This window comes from Nerophis ophidion, linkage group LG05 (assembly GCF_033978795.1).
Source record: "Nerophis ophidion isolate RoL-2023_Sa linkage group LG05, RoL_Noph_v1.0, whole genome shotgun sequence".
Taxonomy (NCBI): domain Eukaryota; kingdom Metazoa; phylum Chordata; class Actinopteri; order Syngnathiformes; family Syngnathidae; genus Nerophis; species Nerophis ophidion.
In genome coordinates, this window is record NC_084615.1 from 5,143,795 (window position 1) to 5,171,214 (window position 27,420).

At 41.6% G+C, this 27,420-nt stretch overlaps 1 protein-coding gene across 1 annotated transcript in view; it reads right to left on the reverse strand.

Moving 5' to 3' along the window:
* Positions 1-2,211: 2,211 nt before the first annotated feature.
* ccnjl (cyclin J-like) overlaps positions 2,212-27,420 on the reverse strand; it is a 74,889-nt gene continuing 49,680 nt past the window's right edge. The window contains exons 4-6 of the mRNA XM_061899766.1: positions 7,876-8,175; positions 7,616-7,775; positions 2,212-4,601 (exon numbers count right to left, since the gene is read on the reverse strand). Of these exons, the coding sequence (XP_061755750.1) occupies positions 4,082-4,601; positions 7,616-7,775; positions 7,876-8,175 (980 nt within the window). The 3' untranslated portion in view covers positions 2,212-4,081. The remainder of the gene's footprint in view (positions 4,602-7,615; positions 7,776-7,875; positions 8,176-27,420) is intronic.

The window sequence follows — 27,420 nt, forward strand, 5'->3', positions numbered from 1 at the left end:
CGGTGGATCTACATTTCCATCCTCACCTATGGTCATGAGCTTTGGGTTAAGAACGAAAGGATAAGATCACGGGTACAAGCGGTCCAAATGAGTTTCCTCCGCCGGGTGGCGGGTCTCTCCCTTAGAGATAGGGCATACTTGCCAACCCTCCGGAATTTTCCGGGAGACTCAAAATTCAGCGCCTCTCCCGAAATTCAGTGGAGGCCCCGCCCCCTCCAGCTCCATGCGGACCTGAGTGGGGGACAGCCTGCTTTCCCGCAATACAAACAGTTGGCCTTCCCAATCACGTTACATCATTTACGGATTTTAATAAAAATAAAAAACTGCACACACAAGGATACCTCAGTAGAAGCATTTAAGTCTCACCTTAAAACTCATTTCTAGCCTTTAAATAGACTCCCTTTTTAGACCAGTTGATCTGCCGTTTCTTTTCTTTTTCTCCTATGTCCCACTCTCCCTTGTGGAGGGGGTCCGGTCCGATCCGGTGACCATGGATAAGTACTGGCTGTCCAGAGTCGGGACCCAGGATGGACCACTCATCCAGAGTCGGGACCCAGGGTGGACCGCTTGCCCGTGTATCAGGTTGGGGACATCCCTGCGCTGCTTGGGATGGTTTCCTGCTGGCTCCGCTGTGAACGCGACTCTCGCCTCTGTGTTGGATCCGCTTTGGACTGGACTCTCGCGACTGTGTTGGATCCATTATGGATTGAACTTTCACAGTATCATGTTAGACCCGCTCGACATCCATTGCTTTCCTCCTCTCCAAGGTTCTCATAGTCATCATTGTCACCGACGTCCCACTGGGTGTGAGTTTTCCTTGCCCTTATGTGGGCCTACCGAGGATGTCGTAGTGGTTTGTGCAGCCCTTTGAGACACTAGTGATTTAGGGCTATATAAGTAAACATTGATTGATTGAGACGAAGCAGAAGAATGAGAAGTTACAGCCATGGCGACGCCGTCTGTAATAGAGTGATTCTATGTTGTCTATTGCCATCTCCTGGTGAATGTTGGCTATAGCGTTATGGGGTTGCTTTTTGATTGGCTAACGATTGACGTGGTGTTGTGCACCTGACGGCCAGTGACTCTTGCCAGTACGCAAATGGCAGAACAAAGGTTAGTCAAATAGTGAAAGGTGAGTGGGGGTTTTTTAGTAACCAGCAAGCACAGTACAGTTAGTAGAAGAACTGTGTTTTTATTACTGTGTATTTGATAGGTGCCGTCTGAAATTTAACTTTCTTTTATTTATATATATAAAAAAATATATATTGCTAGAATTCACTGAAAGTCAAGTATTTCATACATATATATATATGTGTAAACATATATATATATAAAATATATATGAAATAAGGGCTTTACGGTGGCAGAGGGGTTAGTACGTCTGCCTCACAATACAAAGGTCCTGCAGTCCTGGGTTCAAATCCAGGCTCGGGATCTTTCTGTGTGGAGTTTGCATGTTCTCCCCGTGAATGCGTGGGTTCCCTCCGGGTACTCCGGCTTCCTCCCACTTCCAAAGACATGCACCTGGGGATAGGTTGATTGGCAACACTAAATTGGCCCTAGTGTGTGAATGTGAGTGTGAAAGTTGTCTGTGTTGGCCCTGCGATGAGATGGCGACTTGTCCAGGGTGTACCCCGCCTTCCGCCCGATTGTAGCTGAGATAGGCGCCAGCGCCCCCCGTGACCCCGAAAGGGAATAAGCGGTAGAAAATGGATGGAGGGGATGGATATATGAAATACTCGAGTTGGTGAATTGTAGACGTAAATATACTCCTCCCCTCTGAACCACGCCCCCCGCCCCCAAAATCGGAAGTCTCAATGTTGGCAAGTATGAGATAGGGTGAGAAGCTCTGTCATCTGGGAGGAACTCAAAAGTAAAGCTGCTGCTCCTCCACATCCAGAGGAGCCAGATGAGGTGGTTCGGGCATCTGGTCAGGATGCCCGAGGGAGATGTTTAGGGCACGTCTGATGGGTAGGAGGACACGTTGGGAAGACTATCTTTCCTGGCTGGCCTGGGAACGCCTCGGAATCCCCGGAAAGAGCTGGACGAAATGGCCGTGGAGAGGAAAGTCTGGGCTTCCCTGCTTAGGTTGCTGCCCCCGCGACCCGACCTCAGATAAGCTGAAAAAGATGAATGGATGATGGAAGATTAGATACACCTGCACAGTGATGGGAAATTTACATTTGCGGAGGGAAAAAAAACATCCTCAACTTCATTTTACATGTTTATTTCTCCATGACACATAATGATAAAAAATATACATCCTCTTACCATTCAGTGCGACATAAAGCAAAGGTGGTGGAAATACCCCAACATCAAATGGAAGGTGTGTGGTGTCAGTGATGTTTTGGTGCCAGTCAAATCAGCAGCAGTCACAGAATGCAAGCAGGAGCACAGTAACAGGCTCATCTTAAAGAAGACAAACGCTTCCCAGTAGCATCTCTCATTCTGAGGTGGTGGCTGCAATATGCAACATAGTCATTGTGTTCATGCACCGCCTCCCGTCAACAGTAACTTAGTGGAGCAGTGGCGTTCACCCGACAGTGATGGCAGTGCTCAGGTCACAAAGAGAAACAACATATTGCACCTTTGACCTCTCAGTAAGAAGTTCAGTCGTGAGGCAAAGAAGAACAAAAATCGTTGACCAAAAAAGCTTAAAGTAAAAGCACGCTGAAATAAAACGCATTGTACATAAACGTGGGTGAAATACATCTACACTAGTGAGTGTGTGTGTGAGTGTGTGTGTGTGTGTGCTAGTCCCAAAAAAAACTAGCTGGAAGTCAAGTCGGAGCCTTCAAAGTAATAACGGGTGGGTTTCAAGTGACAAATCACCACCATCACATCAGAGAGGACACCCACAATTAGTCGGGAACAACTAATGGATGAGGGGCCGTCTTGAGGTATTGCCATGGTAACCAGCGGGCAGGCCCTAAAAGTGGCAGAGGGAGTCTGGATGTGTTTAAACCCTAACAGGAAGTCGAAAATTGGAAGCTTTAGAAACGAGGAAAACAATTACAGACGACTAAATGCAGATGTTTGCGTGGCGTCCGCCAGCTCGTACACAGTTTTTTGTTGTGTTTTTTTTTTTTTTTTTTTTAACACTGACTGAAACAAGAAAATATGGTCAAAAAGGAAGACGGAACACTTTTTGGACTGAAAGGATGAAAAGCAATTTTGCTTAGCCTTTAACCTGAGCCAGTATGAAAAGCACACAATAATAACTCTTCAGTGGTGTGGTCGGTATAAAAGGATACACTATATCAAAAAAAAAAATAAAAAATTATAAATAAAAGCTATGGCAAGTTCCAATGTAATATTCAAGTAATTTTGGTCAAGTCCCTGATACGTAAGTGGTTCATGTAAACATCTGTAACACGGACAGCAGCATTTCATATTTACAACACACTCACGCGCGTGTCTCCTTCCCCACGCTGGTCCAGTCACGTCGATTCTTTGAGTGGCGCCGGAGACACGCTAAAACGGGCTTCTCACGGCGCGCCACATGGCTCGGCTTTTGGAGACGGAAGATTCTTGAAGGCACAGAGAGGGTAAAAGCTAAGCTGTGCACCAAACAAGGGACTCTTCCACCCCTCCCAGGACTAATGCGATGAGGAATTCCCAGAGGGCCCCCGGGGCCTGACGCCGACAACACGCGTTAAATCAATGTTTGCTGACATTCAGAGCGCACATTTCCTCAACATGGCAGAACGACGCCCAGGGTTGTTGTTTTTTTTTTGCCCGCGGTTATTTTGGTAGAATTAGTAGAAAAATATATCAAAAAGCAGCAAAATATCCTTTTCACAGATTTGCTGTGTTTTGTGCACCAGTGTTGCCTCGCGTTCACAGTGATATCAGGGTCGGTGTTTTCAAAGAGTCATGTCAGAGTGATGACTTCCACTGGCTCCCTCTTGCCTTTGGACCTCTGCTTGCGTTTGAGGCGTCTTTGTGAGAGGGTAGGGAGGGCTGGACGTGCTGAGGGGGTTGCCGTGCCGACGGAGAGGGAGGAGAGATCCGCGAGAGGAAGCAAGGGCGGGAGCGCTGCGGTGCGCTCGTGTGGCCGTTCCCTCCCCGTCTCCTGGCGTCACCTGTCGAAGCAGCCCGCCGCGAACGTGTGATGGGCCCCCAGGTAGCCCCCCGTGTAGGCCACGCTCAGGCAGTGCCGCGCTTCCCCGGCCAGGGCCATCTGAACCGATATGGGGCCCGGGAGCGGCAGCGCGCGAGCCCCCGGCTGTAGGCCGGTGGTCAGACTCGGGTAGGAGGGGAAGCCGCCCCCGGCCGCCACGCAAGAGGCCCCGGTGAGGAGACCCATCCGGTGGCTTTGGAGAAAGTCCTGAGGCACGTTCACCACAGGCCCCAGAGCCTGGGAGTCGGCGAGCGCTTGCAGCTGGGACAGCGAGGAGGAATGTTGGCTCAGGTGTGGGAAGCGTTCCGGCTGAAAGAGCAGCTGCGGGGTGGCGGAGGTGGAGGACGAAGAAGCCGGTCTCTGTATGGCCGACGCCGGGGACAGGTGGGAGATCTGGGTCTGGGGCTGCAGAGAGGAAGCTCGGTGCGGAGGAGTGGACTTTGTTTTGTTGGCCTCTTTGACGTCGTTGTCGTGAGCACTGTGGAGAAGAAAAGTGCATTTGTGAATGAACCCAGAAACTAAGCCAGGGGTGTCAAACTCTTTTTAGCTGAGGGGCCGCATGGAGGAAAATCTGTACACAGACTAGTCAAATCATGGCATTAAAACACAAAATAAAGAGTGTTTTCTTTGTCTTACTTTGGCCACACATAGAACAAACATTCTGAAAATATTAAAATAAAAATATAGAAAAAAATACAGGCAGCGGTAAATTTTAGATCCATGAAGGAAAGAAGAAAGTGAATGAATGTTTATAACTGAATACATTTACAAATGCACTAAAAATGTGTTTTCTTTTGTATTATTCCAAAACACAATATAAAATGTGAGATACAACAGGATAATGCATACATTTATCATTTGTTTTCAAAGGCGTTACAAAAAAGTGGGAGCCCAAAAATTTACTGTGGGACCCCATTGTTATGACTTGATGGGGTCTCTGGGACCCCGTTTTGAAAATTCCTAGCACCAACACTGATGGAGTATTGGCGCGTGCAAAACAGCAGCAGGCGGCTGTGGCCTGCGGGCTGGTTCTAATACTAATCAAATATCATCCCGGGGGCCATAGATAATTAATCCGTTGGCCAGATATGACTTTGACACCTGTGTCATAGGGCGATACGTTCAACACTAACTGAGCTGCCAAATCATTTCAGACTTAAAATGGGGGAATTTTGCCCATCATTCACAGTCTTTATGTGAGACAAGAACACACTTTTTTGTGTGCGTATTCTAAATCGCAAATTAAGGCTAGCAATAGGTAGCCAACAATGTAACTAATGGTCAAGTATTCCGCCTATAAAGCTCTCTAAAATCATCAAAAAAGCACCAACAAGACTTCATTTACATGTCTGGACCTGCATATTGACCAAGTATTACCAACATGGTTATTGTAGGAGCTAGCGCAGAGGAATTAGTTTTCGTAAAATGGTGTCTTGATCACAGAGGTAACGCAGCTACCAAAGGTGTCAAAAGAAAATATTTTTCAAATGAATCGCGATTGCTATTTGTAACAATTCTTAATCTTTTAAAAATGTTTTTTGTCTTTTTTAATCCATCCTGTTCAGCCAATCGGGCAAATGATAAATGGGTTGTACTTGTATAGCGCTTTTCTACCTTCAAGGTACTCAAAGCGCTTTGACACTACTTCCACATTTACCCATTCACACACACATTCACACACTGATGGAGGGAGCTGCCATGCAAGGCGCCAACCAGCACTCATCAGGAGCAAGGGTGAAGTGTCTTGCTCAGGACACAACGGACGTGACGAGGTTGGTACTAGGTGGGATTTGAACCAGTGACCCTCGGTTTGCGCACGGCCACTCTTCCACTGCGCCACGCCGTCCCTGTAGATCAGGGGTCACCAACCTTTTTGAAACCAAGAGCTACTTCTTGGTTACTTATTAATGCGAAGGGCTACCAGTTTGATACACACTTAAGCTCAGGATGCCACCTGAACGCCTCCCTAGGGAGGTTTTTGGGGTACGTCCGACCGGCAAGAGGCCGAGGGGAGAACCCAGGACACGTCGGGAAGACTATGCCTACCGACTGGCCTGGGAACGCCTCGGGATTCCCCAGGAAGAGCTGGACAAAGTAGCTGGGGAGAGGGAAGTCTGGGCTTCCCTGCTTAGGCTGCTGCCCCCGTGACCCGACCTCGGATTAGCGGAAGAAAATGGATGGATGGATGGATGTAAATGGGTATTTGGTGGGTAAATTTTTAAATGTATTGTACTGTATTTTGTATACACATTCAAGCAATGCTTTGATGAGCAAAGTGAAACATGGATGATAATGATACTTGTAATTAAACAGACAAAATTCATAGAAAACTGCTAGTTTCTCTTTGTATTTTCCACATACACTCTAAGTGTGTATAATAGGGCTGCAGCCACTCGTCGGCATAGTTGACAATGTCGATGATAGAATTAAAACGACAAAGAATTGTTATCCACTAGTCAATTAAAAAAATGAATTGCCAGGCTGCCGAGAATATTCATGTTTCCACTTATATTCTTTTAGGTAAATTATTGCAGCTAAATAAACTGAACAATACTGGATAAAATACTTTTTGAATGTGATGTTCACAGGACATCTTGCATCTTAAGTCTGTTGACTTATTTTTCACTGGTGTCATATACTTTGTGTAATACACTAAAATATGTTTCTCAGTAATTTATGTTTATTCTATTAAAATTTGAATACTATACTTAAAAATGTTTAAAACCAAGTTGCGGACTCAATGTCAAACTGAAATGTGTGCAACCTATAAGCAGTGAAGTGAAGTGAAGTGAATTATATTTATATAGCGCTTTTCTCTAGTGACTCAAAGCGCTTTACATAGTGAAACCCAAAATCTAAGTTACATTTAAACCAGTGTGGGTGGCACTGGGAGCAGGTGGGTAAAGTGTCTTGCCCAAGGACACAACGGCAGTGACTAGGATGGAAGCGGGAATCGAACCTGCAACCCTCAAGTTGCTGGCACGGCCGCTCTACCAACCGAGCTAAACCGCCATGTGGTTTCGGTTCTTCGGCCTGGCAACTTTGTACTTATGTACCTACACATCCCGTATTCATCTCCTTCATGCCTTGCTGTTCGTTTTTGTCCACGCCACGTACGTTTTGTATTTATGCCTCAGTGCAAGTTTTGTTTTTTCATGCCACAGTGCAAGTGTTTTTGTTACGTGTTTGTAGTTTGTAGCATTTATGATAGTCTTTTGTTTTTTCATTAGCCAAGTTTGTTTTCCGCCCCACACTTTTACAAGAAAAAGTGTCTTGCCCAAGGACACAACGGCAGTGACTAGGATGGCGGAAGCGGGAATCGAACCTGCAACCCTCAAGTTGCTGGCACGGCCACTCTACTAACCGAGCTATGCTGCCCCACAAGCAATATACATTTGACTAGTCGACTAATAGCAAAAATAAATCGCAGACTAGTCGACTATTGAAATAATCGTTAGTCGCAGCCCTTGTGTATAAAAGTGTCTCACTTACATCAACATGAGTTCAATGCACTGAGTGAGGTGGTCCCAGGTGTAGCCGGTCAGTAGATGCAGGGCAGTAGTCCAGCTTGGGGAAATCTGTAGGCAAATACGCGACGCCGCCACACAAGCAGCAGCAACTTGGGATGGTCGGAAACTTAGGAAAGTGTGATCTAAAAACATGCAAAAAGGTGAGTCAGTTTTGTTCTACCGTCGAGGTAAAGCTACCTGAGGTGTGTACTATATAGTCCAGGTCATTGCCTGTCAACTCACCTTGCAGTGAAACTTCCAGAAAGTAATGAGTGTATTTGTCCATGAAAGCCTTGGTCTTAGAGATTGAGGACAAGGGCCAGCCGTTGTACAAGTCGCCCTCCTGCACCGAGGCATTGAGGTAATAGTCGATGAAGTGGGCAGGTGTGGGCATACAGAGATTCCAGCCAAAGGTCTCTAGCAGCAGCAGCTCCATCTTTATCAGATCCTTCTTGTTGAGAACCAAGTTGAAATTACGCATGAAGCCCAGTGAATTCAGTTGTTCCAGCTTGGGTACTCTGTCCTCCTTCTCTTCAAATTTACCTGAAAATCAAATTGACACATCAAAATTACATAAAAAGGTCAATTCAACATCAGGCCTGCGAGTTCTTCGGTTTGTATCACTGCTAGGTTAGTGATCTTTTTAAATTCCACCCGGTTGATTTAAATCATTCGGTTAAAAAGTCTCAGGGAGCCAAAAGTTATTACAGCAAGTTCTTCCCTTACTAGTGACAAGCATGCTAAGAGGAATAATGTGAGTAGTGAGTAGGAATGTAGCGGTGTAATGATAACCGCAGTAAAACTATTAATGGTTTGTAATACCGTTTTAAAATAAAAGGTATCGAAATGCGAACTGCGGCTCCAAATGCGATCGGTTCGCAGCCGAGTGTGAAGCGACCGGAATGAGAATCAGCACCTCCAAGTCCGAGTCCATGGTTCTCGCCCGGAAAAGGGTGGAATGCCATCTCCGGGTTGGGGAGGAGACCCTGCCCCAAGTGGAGGAGTTCAAGTACCTAGGAGTCTTGTTCACGAGTGAGGGAAGAGTGGATCGTGAGATCGACAGGCGGATCGGTGCGGCGTCTTCAGTAATGCGGACGTTGTGCCGATCCGTTGTGGTTAAGAAGGAGCTGAGCCGGAAGGCAAAGCTCTCAATTTACCGGTCGATCTACGTTCCCATCCTCACCTATGGTCATGAGCTTTGGGTCATGACCGAAAGGATAAGATCACGGGTACAAGCGGCCCAAATGAGTTTGGGGCTCTCCCTTAGAGATAGAGTGAGAAGCTCTGTCATCCGGGAGGAACTCAAAGTAAAGCCGCTGCTCCTCCACATGGAGAGGAGCCAGATGAGGTGGTTCGGGCATCTGGTCAGGATGCCACCCGAACGCCTCCCTAGGGAGGTGTTTAGGGCACGTCCAACCGGTAGGAGGCCACGGGGAAGACCCAAGACACGTTGGGAAGACTATGTCTCCCGGCTGGCCTGGGAACGCCTCGGGATCCCCCGGGAAGAGCTAGACGAAGTGGCTGGGGAGAGGGAAGTCTGGGTTTCCCTGCTTACGCTGCTGCCCCCGCGACCCGACCTCGGATAAGCGGAAGAAGATGGATGTATGGATGGTGAATTATAGGGATTTTTATTATGTGATTGACTTGTACTGTATGCACTATGACGGTTGCACCTCATCCGAATGGGATGGATGGATGTAAGGCTGGGGGATATGGTCTTTTTTTAATGTCTCGATATTTTTAGGCCACATCGCGATACACAATATATATCTCGATATTTTGCTTTAGCCTTGAATGAACATTTGATACAAATAATCACAGCAGTATGATGATTCTATGTGTCTACATTAAAACATTCTTCTTCATATGTATTATGCAGAAGTCTGTATTGTCAAAAAGGCATGTTCCATATTAAAATGATGATGTTTTGGAGGGCCAAGCACTGTTTAAAGGGGAACTGGACTTTAATTTTTTCATTTTGCCTATCGTTTACATACATTATGAAAGACATGACGACGGATGGTTTATATTTAAATGCATTCTAAATAAAAAATACACGTAAATAAAAGTCCGCTTACAGCGGAGTTAATGGGAGTTCCACTATTTCGCCCATAAAATCCAATAAAAAAAACATTTTAAAAAAAGTGCGAACAATACTCAATTTACATTTTGTGTCTTTAAAATTAGCCAAGTATTAGTGGTATTGTTATTATAAGCGCTAACGCAGACAAACTATATGTAGCGGCGCCGTAATCGCAAGCTTGTGTGCCTATGTTTACATCATCAAGTGGTCTGCTGCTTCCTCGTTTTTTGGTTTCATCCATCCATCCATTTTTTACTGCTTGTCCCTTTCGGGATCATGAATCATGCATATCACCTGGACATGAGACGTGTAAGTAAGTATTCTGATAAGTTGGTAGACTTTGACAACTATTTAGGACCCGAAACTGGCGAGGACGACACCAATAAACGGTTTTGATCGCATTAATTTAAAACTTAGAATGCAAAAAATAATAATGCTTTAATGATAGTTAAAAATAAGCAAAATTCCCCCCAAAAAGTGCAGTTTCCTTTTAAATTGATATTTGATTTCAATGGGCAACATTGATTTGAGAAATTGAGATGCACGTGTTTTGAGTTAAGAGCTCCATCACAGAACTTGTGAGTTGAGGTAGTACTGTACTTGTAGCTGTGTATACTAGTATGCTATTTTTTATGGTATCAAATGGATCTGACAATGTTGGTATCGCTGTTGTAGCACAAACACATGCAGCCTGGTTCATTGGGAAATGTACTGGATCAGTAGATTTGGTCAGTAACTGTTTCATCACTGTGTTCACATCTGACCAAACAAGCCTAGAGTTCCATTAGGATGCTACTTTTAACACCTCGGCTTTCTCTGCACCGTGCCAGACAGCGGTAACACTAAGATGAAGCAAGTAAAAAAAAAAAAACACTAAGAGGCTAGTTTTTTTTAATAGAGGGGTCATGATATACCAGTTCAAATTTCGTACCATACTTGAGCAATTGTGTACGTGTATGATAAATAAAGCTCCTCAAAACCCTGAATATTATGATTTTTTTCTACATTTAAAACATTTTCTTGTGGTCTGCATAACATGTAGTGTTGGTGCTTTGATCCAGATTTCACACCGTTTTACAGACCATCTTCAAGCCACTTATTGGCTGTCTCTTTCAGACTATTCCGCTTTGTGGGTGGTCTTATTTACGTGCTGAAACCTTCTTCCAGGCTAATTCCGCTGGACTGCGTCCCTACCCTGTTAGCTATGTTATAATTTCTAGCACTTCCATATTGAGTGTTGTGATAGATTAGCTACAGCTATACGCTACATTTTATTAGAAATGGCAACAGTGGAGAATTTTAGCATGCATGTGCATGTACGAGCCAATCTGCCCCATAACAAGAGAATGAAAAAAACAAGTACTTATTGACTACAACTGTATCATATATTGAGATATCTGCTGCCGTAACGAAGCAAAATACGTCACTGAAGTCTCAAATTTCAAACGGCTCGTTTAGAGCAAGTTTGGAAGAAAGCAAGATGGTTTTGTAAATACCGCATTTCCTTGAATTGCCGCCGGGTATATAGGATGCTCCTGCCTAGAATTACTGCCGGGTCAAACTCGTTTCGCAAAATAATTAGCGCTTGCTTAGCATTACTGCCGGCTCAAACTCGTCATGTCACGAGTGACACTTCACCTGTCATCATTTTCAGAATGGAGGAGGCTGATTTCAATAATTTGAAATCGCATAAAAGGGAAGAAGATTAAGAGCTATTCAGTAGGATTTAAGGTCCAAGCTATTGAATATGCTAAAAAGAACAGTAAGCAGCTGTGTTTTATTAATATACCGTAGCTGCGTGTGTCAAATATGAGTCATTATATGACTCCCGCCTCCTGGTGGTAGAGGGCGCGAGTGATCCTTCTTGCGACTACTCGGCTGCAGAAGAAGTGACAACAAGCAGCAAGAGTGAGCAGCGATCGTTTATTTTTTCCTCTCGCTTGCACTTTTAACATGGAGGATTACATATCTAAAATAAAACAGTTTTCTAAACTGGACTTTCAATCGAAGCAGGAGGTAATAAAGGAAGATCTCCATTGAGACAGAGCGACTTTTAAAACTGAAGAAAGATGAGGAAGACTTCTATAAACAAGTTATCAATGCTTTTGATCAGAAGGAGCTGCGCATGGACTTCATTTATAAGTAAAGGTAAGACCATAATAACTTTTTTTTTGTTAATGTGCTTTTCATGATGGCATCCTTACATCACACTCAATTTTATAAGCGCAGGCCTAAAATTACCGCATGCCTTTGGTAAGCGCCGGAGTGAGAAGAGGTTTTAAATTAGTTAGCGCCCCGGCGGCAATTCAAGGAAATACGGTATCCTTTCAGTGGTTTAATCCCATATTTCCAGGATTTATGGGGATCCCAAATACACAAAAACAAGTAAAAACCGGTCAGAAAATTGCTTTGTACAATAAAACCTCCATAAATCTGGTGTTTTCAATGAAAAACCTTCCCTTTTTACAAAATATACGTAGACAATCTCCCTTCAGTCTCGATATTCTGATGGAGCTAACAGATACTAAGTCTATAGGTAGCTGTCTAATGATGAGGATGTAATGTCCATGATTAAGACTTTGACAAAAAGCAGGGTAAAGGTCAGCCCAAAAGAGCCTTACCGCAGTTATAACATAAACAAGTGCCTGCTTAACACCAGTAAATAAGTCTAAAAGCACAGAACATCTGGCTAAAAAGCCAATAAGTCTTGGAAGCATCACTATGGACGGGTGTGTAGGGCTTACAGAGGATTATACCAGCCTAATGCTGTCTATGAACAAATCTGCGTCACCGCTCATATTCCTACCTTCCTTAGTCACTACACATCCCTGCAGACTTTACAGCAGTGTTTATGGGGTACGCCCACTCCAAGCCGAGACACCCCCGCCTCTCATTTCCATAGCAACGGTCTAAGGCCTCAGGGGTCTGTCTGTGTGACCAATGAAGAGGGCTCATTCAGTCTCACGCCAAAAAAACATGCTTCAAGTTCAAACTTTTAAAAACTACACGGTAGCAATAAGACAAGCCCCAGGAGGGAGAGCAAAATAGCCGTTGTGCACATGGGTGCCATCACGAAAAACATTTGCATGAGCTGCTAAAAATATGTCAAACCCCGCGAAAACAAGCAAGCAACAATTGTCTCTTGTGCCGTCAGCTATTGGATCTCATTCACCATCATATAAGGGAGCAGCTGCGGCTTCCTACCAAGTGTGAGATTTTGCACTACCCTAACGTTAAGCAAAGGGAAGGAGGGTCTGAGCGGGGAGAAAAGAAATGGGTGAGGGGGAACTCATCTGGCCAGGGGGTAATTGGCAGAGAGGCAGTAATGGCGTCTCTCCCCACCAGAACAGGAAGAACTGTGAAACGCGGCTGTTTACACTCGGCAGCGCTCGTTCCAAAGCCCAGTCCACACTTGCCACGTTCTCTCACGCCCTTATCCTCTTTGCTTGCAGGGAGCTGTCTGCTGCTCAACTGCTATGTCCGCACAAGACCATGCCATAAAAAAAACATCAATACCCCCCAATCTCCACGTGGAAGCAGCCTCTTTGATCTTAAGAGACAGCGCAAGTCAATCTTCCCATTGTGCTCGGTCATTCCTCTTTTGGTTTCTTGTAGTGGATAATCGACTACGTAAAATGTGATGTCCAACAACTTTTACGAAGAAAACAAAGTAAACAGAGGGGCACAACACTCGTTGCATAGTGCATTTAGTGCATAGTGCTTGGTGAATTGCACACTTCAAAGTAAGATGTGCATGGGTATTCAAAATCATATTTGCCTACTAAAGAAGCAACAAAAACAATAAACATTTGCATGAGGAACACTCTTAAGACAGTAGGCCGGGCGCGGGTTTGATTCTGTGCGATATACAAACCCCTTTTCCATATGAGATGGGAAATTGTGTTAGATGTAAACATAAACCGAATACAATGATTTGCAAATCCTTTTTAACCCATATTCAATTGAATGCACTTCAAAGACAAGATATTTGATGTTCAAACTCAAACTTTTTTTTTTTTTGCAAATAACTTAGAATTTCATGGCTGCAACACATGCCAAAGTAGTTGGGAGAGGGTATGTTCACCACCTTTTCTTTTAACAACACTCAATAAACGTTTGGGAACTGAGGAAACTAATTGTTGAAGCTTTGAAAGTGGAATTATTTCCCATTCTTGTTTTATGTAGAACTTCAGTCGTTCAACAGTCCCCTGTTGTATTTTACGGTTCATAATGCGCCACACATTTTTGATGGGAGACAGGTCTGGACTGAAGGCGGGCCAGGAAAGTACAGGCACTCTTTTTTTATGAAGCCACGGTGTTGTAACACGTGCTGAATGTGGCTTGGCATTGTCTTGCTGAAATAAGCAAGGGGCGTCCATGAAAAAGACGGCGCTTAAATGGCAGCATATGTCGCTCCAAAACCTATATGTACCTTTCAGCAGATATGTAAGTTACCCATGCCTTGGGCACTAATGCACCCCCATACCATCACAGAGGCTGGCTTTTGAACTTTGCGTCGATAACAGTCTGGATGGTACACTTCCCCTTTGATCCGGATGACACAATGTCGAATATTTCCAAAAACAATTTGAAATCTGGACTCGTCAGACCACAGAACACTTTTCCACTTTGCATCAGTCCATCTTAGATGATCTCGGGCCCAGAGAAGCAGGCGGCATTTCTGGATGTTGTTGATAAATGGCTTTCGCTTTGCATAGTAGAGCTTTAACTTGCACTTACAAATGTAGCGACAAACTGTATTATGTGACAGTGGTTTTCTCAAGTGTTCCTGAGCCTATGTGGTGATATCCTTTAGAGATGGATGTCCGTTTTTTATACAGTGCCGTCTGAGGGATCGAAGGTCAAGGTCATTTAATGTTGGTTTCCAGCCGTGCCGCTTACGTGGAGTGATTGAGTAGACAGAGAATTTCCAGATTCTCTGAACCTTTTGATGATATTATGGACCATAGTTGTTGAATTTTTAATTTTTTTGCAGTTGCTCTTTGAGAAACAATGTTCTTAAACTGTTTGACTATTTGCTCACGCAGTTGTGGACAAAGGGGTGTACCTCGCCCCATCATTTCTTGTGAAAGACTGAGTATTTTTCGGGAAGCTGTTTTTATACCCAATCACGGCACCCACCTGTTCCCAATTAGCCTGCACACCTGTGGGATGTTCCAAATAAGTGTTTGATGAGCATTCCTCAACTTTATCAGGATTTATTGCCACCTTTCCCAACTTCTTTGTCACGTGTTGCTGGCATCAAATTCTAAAGTTAATGATTATTTGCAACAACAAAAGAATGTTTATCAGTTTGAACATCAAATATGTTGTCTTTGTAGCAAATTCAACTGAACATGGTTTGAAAATGGTTTGCAAATAATTGTATTCTGTTTATATTTACATCTAACACAATTTCCCAACTCATATGGAAACGGGTTTATTAGAAAACGACTATATCGTGATATACGAGTATGCGTTCGCACGCAGTTGTTTTTAGCTGCTGGCATTACACTACAGGCGTTTCTCACTCTTTGTTGTCTCTCCTTCTCACAGATACAGTAAACGAGCACACCTTCTTACATACGTCACATACGTATACGCCCTCGGGGAGCAGAGAGGTAGCGGCATGGGTAACGTTAGCTATGGTGCGGGTGGTAATACGAGAGAGATAAGGTGCAAATCTGGTAATAAATGAAAGAAGAATTAATTCCCAAGAAAAACAGCAGGGGGTCTATCGCCTGGTGGTGATTTGGCTTCAAGCGGAAATATGTCGAACAGACAACCGTAATTTGTCAAGTGTGGGGCAAAAGCGTTGCTACCAAAAGTAGCACTACTGCTAATATGCAGGATCATTTGAAAGGTCACCCGCTAGAGCATGGGTGTCAAACTCTGGCCCGCGGGCCAAATCTGGCCCGTCGTGTAATTTCATTTGGCCCTTGAGGCAATATCAATTTAGCATTAGCGATGGCCAGCCGGTGTTATACAGCATCGGTGCCGCTGTAACACCGCATTCACCGCTAATACTCATACTTGCCAACCCTCCTAATTTTCCCGGTAGACTCCCGAAGTTCAGTGCCCCTTCTGAAAATCTCCCAGGGCAACCATTCTCCCGAATTTCTACCGATTTCCACCTGGACAACTATATTGGGGGCGTGCATTTAAGGCACTGCCTTTAGCGTTCTCTACAACCTTTGATTGATTGATACTTTTATTAGTAGATTGCACAGTACAGTACATATTCCGTACAATTGACCACTAAATGGTAACACCCGAATATGTTTTTCAACTTGTTTAAGTCGGGGTCCACGTTTAAGTCGTCACGTCCGCTTTTCCTCCATACTAACAGCGTGTCACATAATATTTGTGGCTTTTACACACACCCACAAGTGAATACAAGGCATACTTGGTCAACAGCCATACAGGTCACACTGAGGGTGGCCGTATAAACAACTTTAGCACTGTTACAAATATGCGCCACACTGTGAACCCACACCAAACAAGAATGACAAACACATTTCGGGTGAACATCCGCAACGTAACACAACAGAACAAATACCCAGAAACCCTTGCAGCACTAACTATTCCGGGAAACTTCTAGCAAACTGGCCAATAATTACCGTTTTATTCATGCATTTTCTCTTGCTACTTCAAGGCTTGAATGTTTGGTTAATTCATTATTTTTATTTTATTTTCAAACTTATTAGCCTGTGGAAAAAAATGTGATATTTACCTCAGAAGATTGCAAATTAAAAAAAAGACATACAATTTTTATTTAAATTTTATTTGATATACCATTGATATTCTTTTAATTATTATTATTATTATTTGGAACTGGATTATATAAGCCTTGCTTGTTCAATATTTAATGCAAAACTTGTTTAGGTCCCTATTAAAAGGTTCATTTGTTCAACCTTGGCCCGCGGCTTTGTTCTGTTTAAAATTTTGGCCCACTCTGTATTTGAGTGTGACACCCCTGCGCTAGAGAATGAAGAGTGCTTGAAACTCCGCATGTCAACATCTCCGTTCGGTGCCACACCAACAAAATGCCGAGGCAACCATTTACACATCAACACCATATGAAAAAAATAGTCAACAACAGAAGGAGATAACGTCCGCAGGAACCCACCACATAGCGAAGGACATACACTATTTGATTTCTTATTATGCAGCTCGGGCTTCACGGTGGAAGAGGGGTTAGTACGTCTGCCTCACAATACGAAGGTCCCGAGTAGTCAGGGTTCAATACCGGGCTCGGTATCTTTTTGAGTGGAGTTTGCATGTCCTCCCCGTGAATCTTCCTCCCACTTCCAAAGACATGCACCTGGGGATAGGTTGATTGGCAACACTAAATGGGCCCTAGTGTGTGAATGTGAGTGTGAATGTTGTCTGTCTATCTGTGTTGGCCCTGTGATGAGGTGGCGACTTGTCCAGGGTGTAAATTGCCTTCTGCCTGATTGTAGCTGAGATAAGCATCAGCGCCCCCCGCGACCCCAAAGGGAATAAGCGGTAGAAAATGGATGGATGGATTATGCAGCTCATTTTTATTTGACAGTTATTGAAATATATTGTGTGACATCATGCACAAAAAGTGCACTCATAGCTTGTTTTAAAATGTCTCTGACAATCTTGCACTTTCTGTTTTGAAATGACATGAATGTTTGTGCCACTGCTTAATAACTGTTTAATACAGCTTTGGCCTACTGACTTAGTTGTGATTTCCCTCTCTGCATGAAAGTTTAAAAGTAGCATATATTAATGCAGTATGAAGAAGAATGTTTGAATGTAGACACATAGAATCATCATACTGCTGATATTATATGCATCAAGTGTTCATTCAAGGCTTAGGCAAAATATCGAGATATACATCGTGCATCGTGACATGGCCTAAAAATATCAAGATATTAAAAAAATGCCATATCACCCAGCCCTAGAAGACAGTACGAAAATCAGGAAGAACATTAAATGTGAATTCACTCATCCATATATAATTAATCTTGAAGCATGCTTTAAATACCTGAACTTTTTTCTGTCATGGCAGGCAACAAAATCTAATCAAAATCTAAATAAAATAGTGGGTGTGTTCTGCAGTTAAATTAATAAATTTGATAAGATAATGGCACACAATCAACACACAGTGAAGAATAGGAGATAAAAATGTGGATTATTATTATTAGTATTAGTTAGATATTTTGTCGAACAAGAAAACATGATGCAGTAGGAAACTAGGGCTGCTGCTATAGGTTAGTAATAAAGTCGTCTATTGATTAGTTTGTTTAATTAATCGAGTAATTGGATAAAACCCACTTATAGCCTCGATGCGTATATTAGGAAAAATAGTTGGAATAATCAACAATTGTTCTGCTCGTCATAATTAGAGATGTAACGATATGAACATTTCCTATTATGTTATCGTTACTATCATGGTATTGTTGAACGTGCTCACAAAGTACTTATACGTTGACATTTTTAGACAGTTATGTTTTTATTACTACAATAAAATACACACTTTCAGAAAACCATGTTTGCATGTTTTGTGTTTGTTATGCTTCACTGATGTGTTTTAGTCTTAGTATTTTATCTGTTTAATGGCTAATATTTGATTGTTTTAAATATTGGTTTGTACTGTAGCGCTTCAAGATTTATTTAGATGAAAGATGTCAAATAAAATAAACAAATATTAACCGTAAATGAACAGGTAAATTAATAATATTTTTTTTACAGCTAGTCCTTTATAATTTTGACAAAATAATAGAATGAGAAATGACAATATGTTACTGAATATGTCAGCGGACAAATTAAGAGCCTTTGTTTGCTTACTTGCTTATTTTATTATTTTTTATTAGTTACACTCCAATGATCAATCAAAGCAAAATAATGTACATTAAAGCTTTTTTCCAATAGCTTAATGGTTGCGGCCCTCTGTCAAACAGAAAATAGCTTCTCTGGCATCCCCTAGATATAGGCCTCGCTACAAATATAAAAATAGAAAGTTTTAACAATATCATTGTTAAAACGAATTGATAAACGAATAGATATCAAACCATTGTTCACATACTGACTATAATGTTGTCCAAAACAATCCAAGCTCAGAGATATCGCCAAAAATGACTGAAAATTGTGCAATTATGTTTACAACAAACACGACAGACATGCGCAACACATTACTGTCCTCATAGACAGGAAGTCTTTTGAATACTATTTTGGTCTGCATTTACTTGAGATGTGAAAGACGATTTTGGGAAATATTGCAACTTTCCTGCAATAAGCAGCGAATAAATTAATGTACTTTGATGTTTCACATAAATTTAATTATTTGGTGACATAAGGTAACTCTAAACATATGTTGTTGTTAAAACACTGTACAGTAGATGGCGGCATGCATCACAACTCCGCTTTTTAACACACCTGGATGCTTAATTTACAATATAAAAGGTTGCTACGAAAGAAAAAGCTGCATCAGCAGGGGCGAAATGTGCATGCGCAACTTTCCCTGCAGATGTTGGTATTAGTTGAAGATTTCTGTGCGGAAAAAGTTATGTATTCCTACGCGCTCTTCAGCGACATCCTGTTGTGTCACCATTAATATAAAGCTTATACTTGCATGAAAAAAACACATATGCAGTACAAAATAAATAGTAACACATATTCCTTCCTCTAATTGTGCAGGTATTGTATGTTTTTTTAGAGCCGAAACATCCGAATATAGAGCAATTTAATGTATTTGTATTGTTCATGCATGTTGTGGGTCAATGAAGTCTGGTTTGTTTTGCTAATTTTAACAATGCATAATTAGGTTAGGTGGGGCACACAGTGAAAATCAATGTTTAGATTGCAGCACAATATTAGTTTAGATAAAAGAATGTTCTGAATTTAGGAAATGCTTACATTTCTCTTTGTTCCAATACATTTAGACTTCGGGATTTTATAAAACACAGTTGGAGGTGTTGCAAATGATTGGATTTGGATGTCACACAGTCACTATTTAATCTTATATTATTAACACTCAAATGTTTTATATGGTACAGATAAAAGATAACCTGTACAAAAACCACATTTATTGTGTTAATAATATATTTAAACATCTCATACCTTTGCTAATTGCCCACAGGGGCTTCAAATATTGCTCATTGTGAGTACTTGTGTGTTGCAACAGAATGGCCTCCTTGGCCATTTGTCAAAATAAAGACGTGAGAATAAAATACAATAATTAGACAAAGAAGGCTAAAACGCTTAAGCTCAGCAACAGTTCTCAATCAAAGTGGAGCAGACACTATTAATTTAATTGGTCAAATATTGCTATTACAACAATTGTTTTTATTATTATTTTTTTTTAATAAGCTCGGACATGACTTTGCCCTTCAAAATAAATCTTGATACGGTGCGCATAGCGTCCCGGAAGAGTTAGTGCTGCAAGGGACTCTGGGTATTTGTTATGTTGTGTTACGGTGCGGATGTTCTCCCGAAATGTGTTTGTCATTCTTGTTTGGTGTGGGTTCACAGTGTGGCGCATATTTGTAACAGTGTTAAAGTTGTTTATACGGCCACCCTCAGTGTGACCTGTATGGCTATTGACCAAGTATGCCTTGCATTCACGTGTGTGTGTGTGTGTGTGTGTGTGTGTGTGTGTGTGTGTGTGTGTGTGTGTGTGAAAAGCCGTAGATATTTGACTGGGCCGGCACCCAAAGGCAGTACCTTTAAAGGGGAACATTATCACAATTTCAAAAGGGTTAAAAACAATAAAAATCAGTTCCCAGTGGCTTGTTGTATTTTTTGAAGTTTTTTTCAAAATTTTACCGGTCCGGAATATCCCTACAAAAACCTTTTTAAGTGCTTGATTTTCGCTATTTGTGATGCGACTATCCATTTCCCTGTGACGTCATACAGTGCTGCCAATGTAAACAAACAATGGCAGATACCACAGCAAGATATAGCGACATTAGCTCGGATTCAGACTCGGATTTCAGCGGTTTAAGCGATTCAACAGATTACGCATGTATTGAAACGGATGGTTGGAGTATGAAAGTATTGAACAAGAAACTGAAGCTATTGAGCGAATAGCTATTGACGCTATTCATAGCCATAAGCATTTTATTCGCCAAAATTCACCCATTTAGAGTTCGGATATCGGTTAAAAAAATAGATAACAGCCAGGTGTAGAGGCAGCGGTGTGACAGACCTCATAGTAAGCACCTCAAATGATTTATATTTATCATTTATGTTAGGACTAAGGTTAAAGTTTTCGTTGTATATTAGTGCGACCCCCCAACCCCTTTTAAGAGGACGGGCAATATGCGCTTGTGTAAAGTTAGGAGGACATGCCAATATATGGTCTTTTTTCTGCACCATCAAGGTATATATTGACGCTTACATAGGTCTGGTGACAATGTTCCCCTTTAAGGTTTATTGACGCTCTGCACGTCTCCCTACGTCCGTGCACATAGCGGCGTTTTACAAAGTCATAAATTTTACTTTTAGAAACAGATACCGATAATTTTGAAACAGATACCGATCATTTCCGATAATACATTTTAAAGCATTTATCAGCCGATAATATCGGCAGTCCGATATCGGAAATCCCTACTAAGGAGTTAAAATTTACAATCAAAATATTGGATATATACACTTCTAAAAATAAAGCAACAAGATGAAAACTCTGAACAGAAAATAGCACCAGAGAAAATAGGGTACGGAGACACACATCCTTTTATCCGTACTGTATTTATAACACTGAATGCCGTACTGTTGGGCAGATGATATACAAAAACAAACCCCGGGTTTGTTTGCTGTGGTAGAGCTGGTGCATTCCTAACCAGTTAGTTCATTCTATCTGGAATGCAGGCGGCAAGGTGATCCTATCGGAAGTCGGAGACGAAAGGAATCATCCCCCTCTAAATGTTCACCCACTTCAAGGACAGCAATTCTATCTTTTCTCATGAATTCATTATGATTTAAACCACTTCCAGCTTAATAAACGTTAACATACCAAAAAAAAAAAAAAAGAACGTTGCTGCTTTAATAGTGTCTCTGAAAAAAAACGTGAATTAAAAAAAAAAACTATTAAAAAAATAAATTAAAAACACGAGGAATGTGACCGAATACACAAGATATTTCAAAGATGAGCACAGGCAGGGTAAACGTTTGAGGTCAGAGGTAAGGGAGAGGTAAGACCAGGATGCAGGGCTTCCTCCCAGGTGTGCAGTTGGTGAAGGGAGGGGGGGAGGGGGGACGACAAGAAACCTGAGAGCTGTTTCTGCTGCTATGCAGGACACATCAGGTAACAGTGCTCCATTTGCAGTCTGTCTGAAAAAGATGCATGATGGACCAAAATGCCGGGAAGGCCCCCATATCTAAAGGGCTAATTATATTATTTAATTAGACGGAAAAATGTTTTACATTTATAGAGTAAAAATGTAAGGAATTTGCTACATTAATGATGGCTGCAGATTAGGGCTGCAAGATAAATCCACATCGAATCGACGTTGGGGTTTTAATTAGTGCGATAAATAACCACAAAAGCCAGAGGGTGTTTTCTTCTTAAAACCGTGCTGCAGATGAACTATTAATTTAAATACAACTGCTTTTTTAGAGAAATACTAATTGTGTCCTTCACAGTCTCTCCTTTCCCCCTCTTTGTGCTGACCAGCATGGAGGAATTTCCTTTGCCCTTTCGTATCCTTTATTTTCTGCCTCATCTTTCATCAAGACTGTGAAATTGGTCACAGCTCCATCACACAAGCTCTTGTGTTACCACCCCTGGCCGTGGGGGCACAATGCAGGTCCAAGTCGACCCTTGGCCTTTTATGCTAATGGTCGGTGAAGTGGCCAGGGAGAATCTGAGGAAAACGGGTGTGTGTTCATGGTGGGTCTGCCACCACGCATGAAAATGCCTGACATGTATGAGCTACAAATTATCCCGATGCGTTTTTTTTTTTGTTTTTTTTGTGGAAGACTGCATTGTCATAACATTCCCCTGAAATAATTATTCACGGGCGTCAAAACATTTTCCAGTGAGGGCAGCAGAGAGAAACTTAAAGGACGTGGTGGGGCCACTTTGTTACATTTTGTACTGATTGTAAGTGGTACCTCATCCTACCAACGTAATTGGTTATATGACCCAAACACTCGTATCTCTAATCAACATCGCCTGTTGGATTTTTTTGTAATCAATCTAATGCGGTGGTTCTCAAATGGGGGTACGAGTACCCCTAGGGCAGGGGTGCCCATTACGTCGATCGCGATCGACTGGTCGATCTCGGAGGGTGTGTCAGTCGATCTCAAGCCAGGCATTAAAAAATAGACATAAAAATGAGCAATCATCAATCATACCAAGACTTCACTTTCGTCAGTTGTTTGACATTCTCGGCACCCGAGGATCTTGTGAGATGACGCTGGCTGCTGCGAGCTCATATTTAAGAAAAAAATCACTAACAGGGCGGACGCAGAGAAACACATTTTATTTCTAGAGACTCCGTACCTACTGTCAAAACTCTAAAGAGCGACTGCACACTTCCTGTCTTCACCATAAAAGACCTGTTTCATCCTGCCTGTGCTAACAAAATAAGAGTCTCAGAAAGCTAGCGTGCACAAGCTAGCAAGCTACGGAGTTTGATGCCAATGTATTTCTCCCCCGCCCTCAGCGACCGCTTTCTCACTTGCTTGCCCACCCGCACAGTCACTGACGTCACTCACCTGCTGCCAGAAATTAAAGGGCCACACATATATGCTACTCTCATAACAAAGTGTTTAAAAACGAGTATGCAAGTTGGACAAATGAGATGCCAAATCCAACCACTTTCATGTGGTATTGGACAGAAAGGAGGACTTTTTTTCTCCTCCATTTGAAAATGCGGACGTTATCAGCACCACTGTCTGATTCCAATCAATGCAAGTCATCAGAATCAGGTAATACACCAACTTATATTCTTGTCTTCATGAAAGAAAGGAATCTATGTGTGTTAAACATGCTTGTATTATCATTAAACACCATTAACTTGTTAACAAAAATGTCTCTTTCATGAATAAATACATATAAATTATAAATAGGAATGAGGTAGATCTCGACTTGGTCAATTGAAAAGTAGCTCGCCTGCAGAAAAAGTGTGAGCGCCCCTGCCCTAGGGGGTACTTGAAGGTATGCCAAAGGGTACGTGAGATTTTTTTTTAAATATTCTAAAAAATAGCAACAATTCCAAAATCCATTATAAACATATTTATTGAATAATACTTCAACTAAATATGAATGTAAGTTCATAAACCGTGAAAAGAAATGCAACAATGCAATTTTCGGTGTTGATAGTTAGATTTTTTTGTGGACATGTTCCATAAATACTGATGTTAAAGATTAATTTTTTTATGAAGAAATCTTTACAATGAAGTTAATGGATCTCTATTACAATCCCCAAAGAGGGCACTTTAAGTTGATTACTTCTATGTGGAGAAATCTTTATAATTGAATCACTTGTTTATTTTTCAACAAGTTTTTAGTTATTTTTATATATTTTTTTCCAAATAGTTAAAATAAGACCACTTCAAATGAGCAATATTTTGCACTGTTATACAATTGAATAAATCAGAAACTGATGACATAGTGCTGTATTTTACTTATCTATTTTCTTTCAACCAAAAATGCTTTGCTCTGATTAGGGGGTACTTGAATTTAAAAAAAATTTCACAGGGGGTACATCACTGAGAAAAGGTTGAGAACCACTGATCTAATGGGTGCTCAGCCCCCCCCCACAAAACACTGCGATTTGAACGTGTAACATGCCTTTTAAAATAAAAAACTTTTTTTTTTTTAACAAGAAATATTGATTGAAAAATACAATAAAATGTACAACAAACAACTAAATTAGTTTTGTGAAGTAAATTAATAATAACGTACAGCATTTGTCTTAGGAAACAGACTCCTGCGGCGTCTCCCTTGGGATGCATCTCCGTCGTGTAATAATAGGAATTGTTGTTTTTGTCTATGTTGCACACAGACGTCTTTGAGTGATGGACCGGAGGTCAGACTTGATAGCAAGCAATTATCATGGATTTAACTAGATCAATCACACCTAGTTGAGCTGTAACCTATGGTGATTCTAAACTAATAAAGGGCAAAGTACCAGAGTGTTCAATAGTTGTGGTTTTTCCATCGGGAATGAAGATAAGAATGCCAGCACATCATGCTGGGAGTTGTGATACATTTTAACTAGAGATGTCCAATAATGGCTTTTTTGCCGATATCCTGATATTGTCCAACTCTTAATTACAGATATCGATATATACAGTCGTGGAACTAACACATTATGCCTAATTTTGTTGTGATGCCCTGCTGGATACATTAAAGAATGTAACAAAGTTTTCCAAAATAAATCGACTCAAGTTATGGGAAAAAAAATGCCAACATGGCACTGCCATATTTATTATTGAAGTCACAAAGTGCATTATTTTTTTAACATGCCTCAAAACAGCAGCTTGGAATTTTTTGACATGCTCTCCCTGAGAGAGCAATAGGAGGTCAAGGTGGGCGGGGCGGTAGGAGGGGTGTATATTTTTTCGCTTGGCCTCAGTCTGGACCCTCTCCAGAGGCCCAGGCTTAGACTGATTTATTTTATTTTATTTTATTTTAATCTCACATGTCATATGTAAAGACAAGTCAGGGGAACAATTGGATAATGTAAACACCGCCAGAGCCACAATGTTTATTGTAGATGTGTGAATTATCAACAGTCAATACATTTGGCAGAACAAGAGGGCCCCAAAATCAAAAGAGGGGCCCAAAATCAGGAATACTAAGGACTGTACCCTCACACTATTAACTCGATCCACTCGAAGTCCATTGCACCGGTCGCCCGGGGTGTCCCCACATCTGTGGTCCCCTCCAAGGTTTCTCATTGTAGCCCACTGGGTTGAGTCTTTCCTTGCCCTGAGGTCGTTGTGGCCTGTGCAGCCCTTTGAGACACTCGTGATTAAGGGCTATATAAATAAACTTTGATTGATTGATTGATATTGTAGGATCCCGGAAGAGTTAGTGCTGCAAGGGATTATGGGTATTTGTTCTGCTGTGTTTATGTTGTGTTACGGTGCGGCTGTTCTCCCTAAAGGTGTTTGTCATTTTTGTTTGATGTGGGTTCACAGTGTGGCGCGTATTTGTAACTGTGTTAAAGTTGTATGGCTGTTGACCAAGTATGTCTTGCATTCACTTGTGTGTGTGAAAAGCAATAGATATTATGTGACTGGGCCTGCATGCTAAGGTTTATTGGCGCTCTGCACTTCTCCCTACACCCGTGTACACAACGTTTTAAAAAGTCAGAAATTTTACTTTTCAAAACAGATACTGATAATTTTGAGACTGATACCGATAACTTCCGATATTACATTTTAAAACATTTATCAGACGATATCGGCAGTCCCACATCTCTAATTTGAACATAAAACACATTGTATGGCATTGCCTTAAATGGAAAAGTGGCCCCTATATTAATGCTTAAGACAAAGAAAAAGGCAAGCAGAAAAATCTTTAAACTATTTTCCATGCTATGCGTTTTATCCGATTACTTGATTAATCAGACAAACTAATCAATAGATTACTCGATTACTGAAATAATCAAGGTCTGCAGCCCTGTAACACACATGCACACATACAAGCGTCACGTGTTGTCAGCTAATGATTGGCAGAGAAAAGCTACTAACCTTAGCTATCATTGAATGTATAGCCTAATGTAACATGTCTGCAAAAATTGTTAAAAGCTTCTCTAGGATTGCTTTGGTGTGTTTTTGCATGCGTTTCAGAGGTGTACCTGTGTCCAGTGGTGAGTGGTCACTGAACACCACACTAGTTATTCTGACCTACGAGCAATTTTTATTCAATATAATCCGTATTTGTGAATAACTTTGAAATTCTTCAAGTATGTTCTGTTAAACCACTAATGGTAACATGAGATAGCAGGGGTGTGAAAGGTGGCAACTAATGATTATTTTCTTAATAGACTAATCCAGTGGTTCTCAAATGGGGGTACGCGTACTTCTTGGGGTACTTGAAGGTATGCCAAGGGGTAGATGATATATTTTTTTAAATATTCTAAAAATAGCAACAATTCAAAAATCCTTTATAAATATATTTATTGAATAATACTTCAACAAAATATGAATGTAAATTCATAAACTGTGAAAAGAAATGCAACAATGCAATATTCAGTGTTGACAGCTACATTTTCCGTAATATCGCTAAAATTCGCTCCATTCTGTCCACTAAAGACGCTGAGATCATTATCCATGCGTTTGTTACGTCTCGTCTCGATTACTGTAACGTATTATTTTCGGGTCTCCCCATGTCTAGCATTAAAAGATTACAGTTGATAAAAAATGCGGCTGCTAGACTTTTGACAAGAACAAGAAAGTTTGATCACATTACGCCTGTACTGGCTTCCTGTGCACTTAAGATGTGACTTTAAGGTTTTACTACTTACGTATAAAATACTACACGGTATAGCTCCATCCTATCTTGCCGATTGTATTGTACCATATGTCCCGGCAAGAAATCTGCGTTCAAAGGACTCCGGCTTATTAGTGATTCCCAAAGCCCAAAAAAAGTCTGCGGGCTATAGAGCGTTTTCATTTCGGGCTCCAGTACTCTGGAATGCCCTCCCGGTAAAAGTTCGAGATGTCACCTCAGTAGAAGCATTTAAGTCTCACCTTAAAGCTCATCTGTATACTCT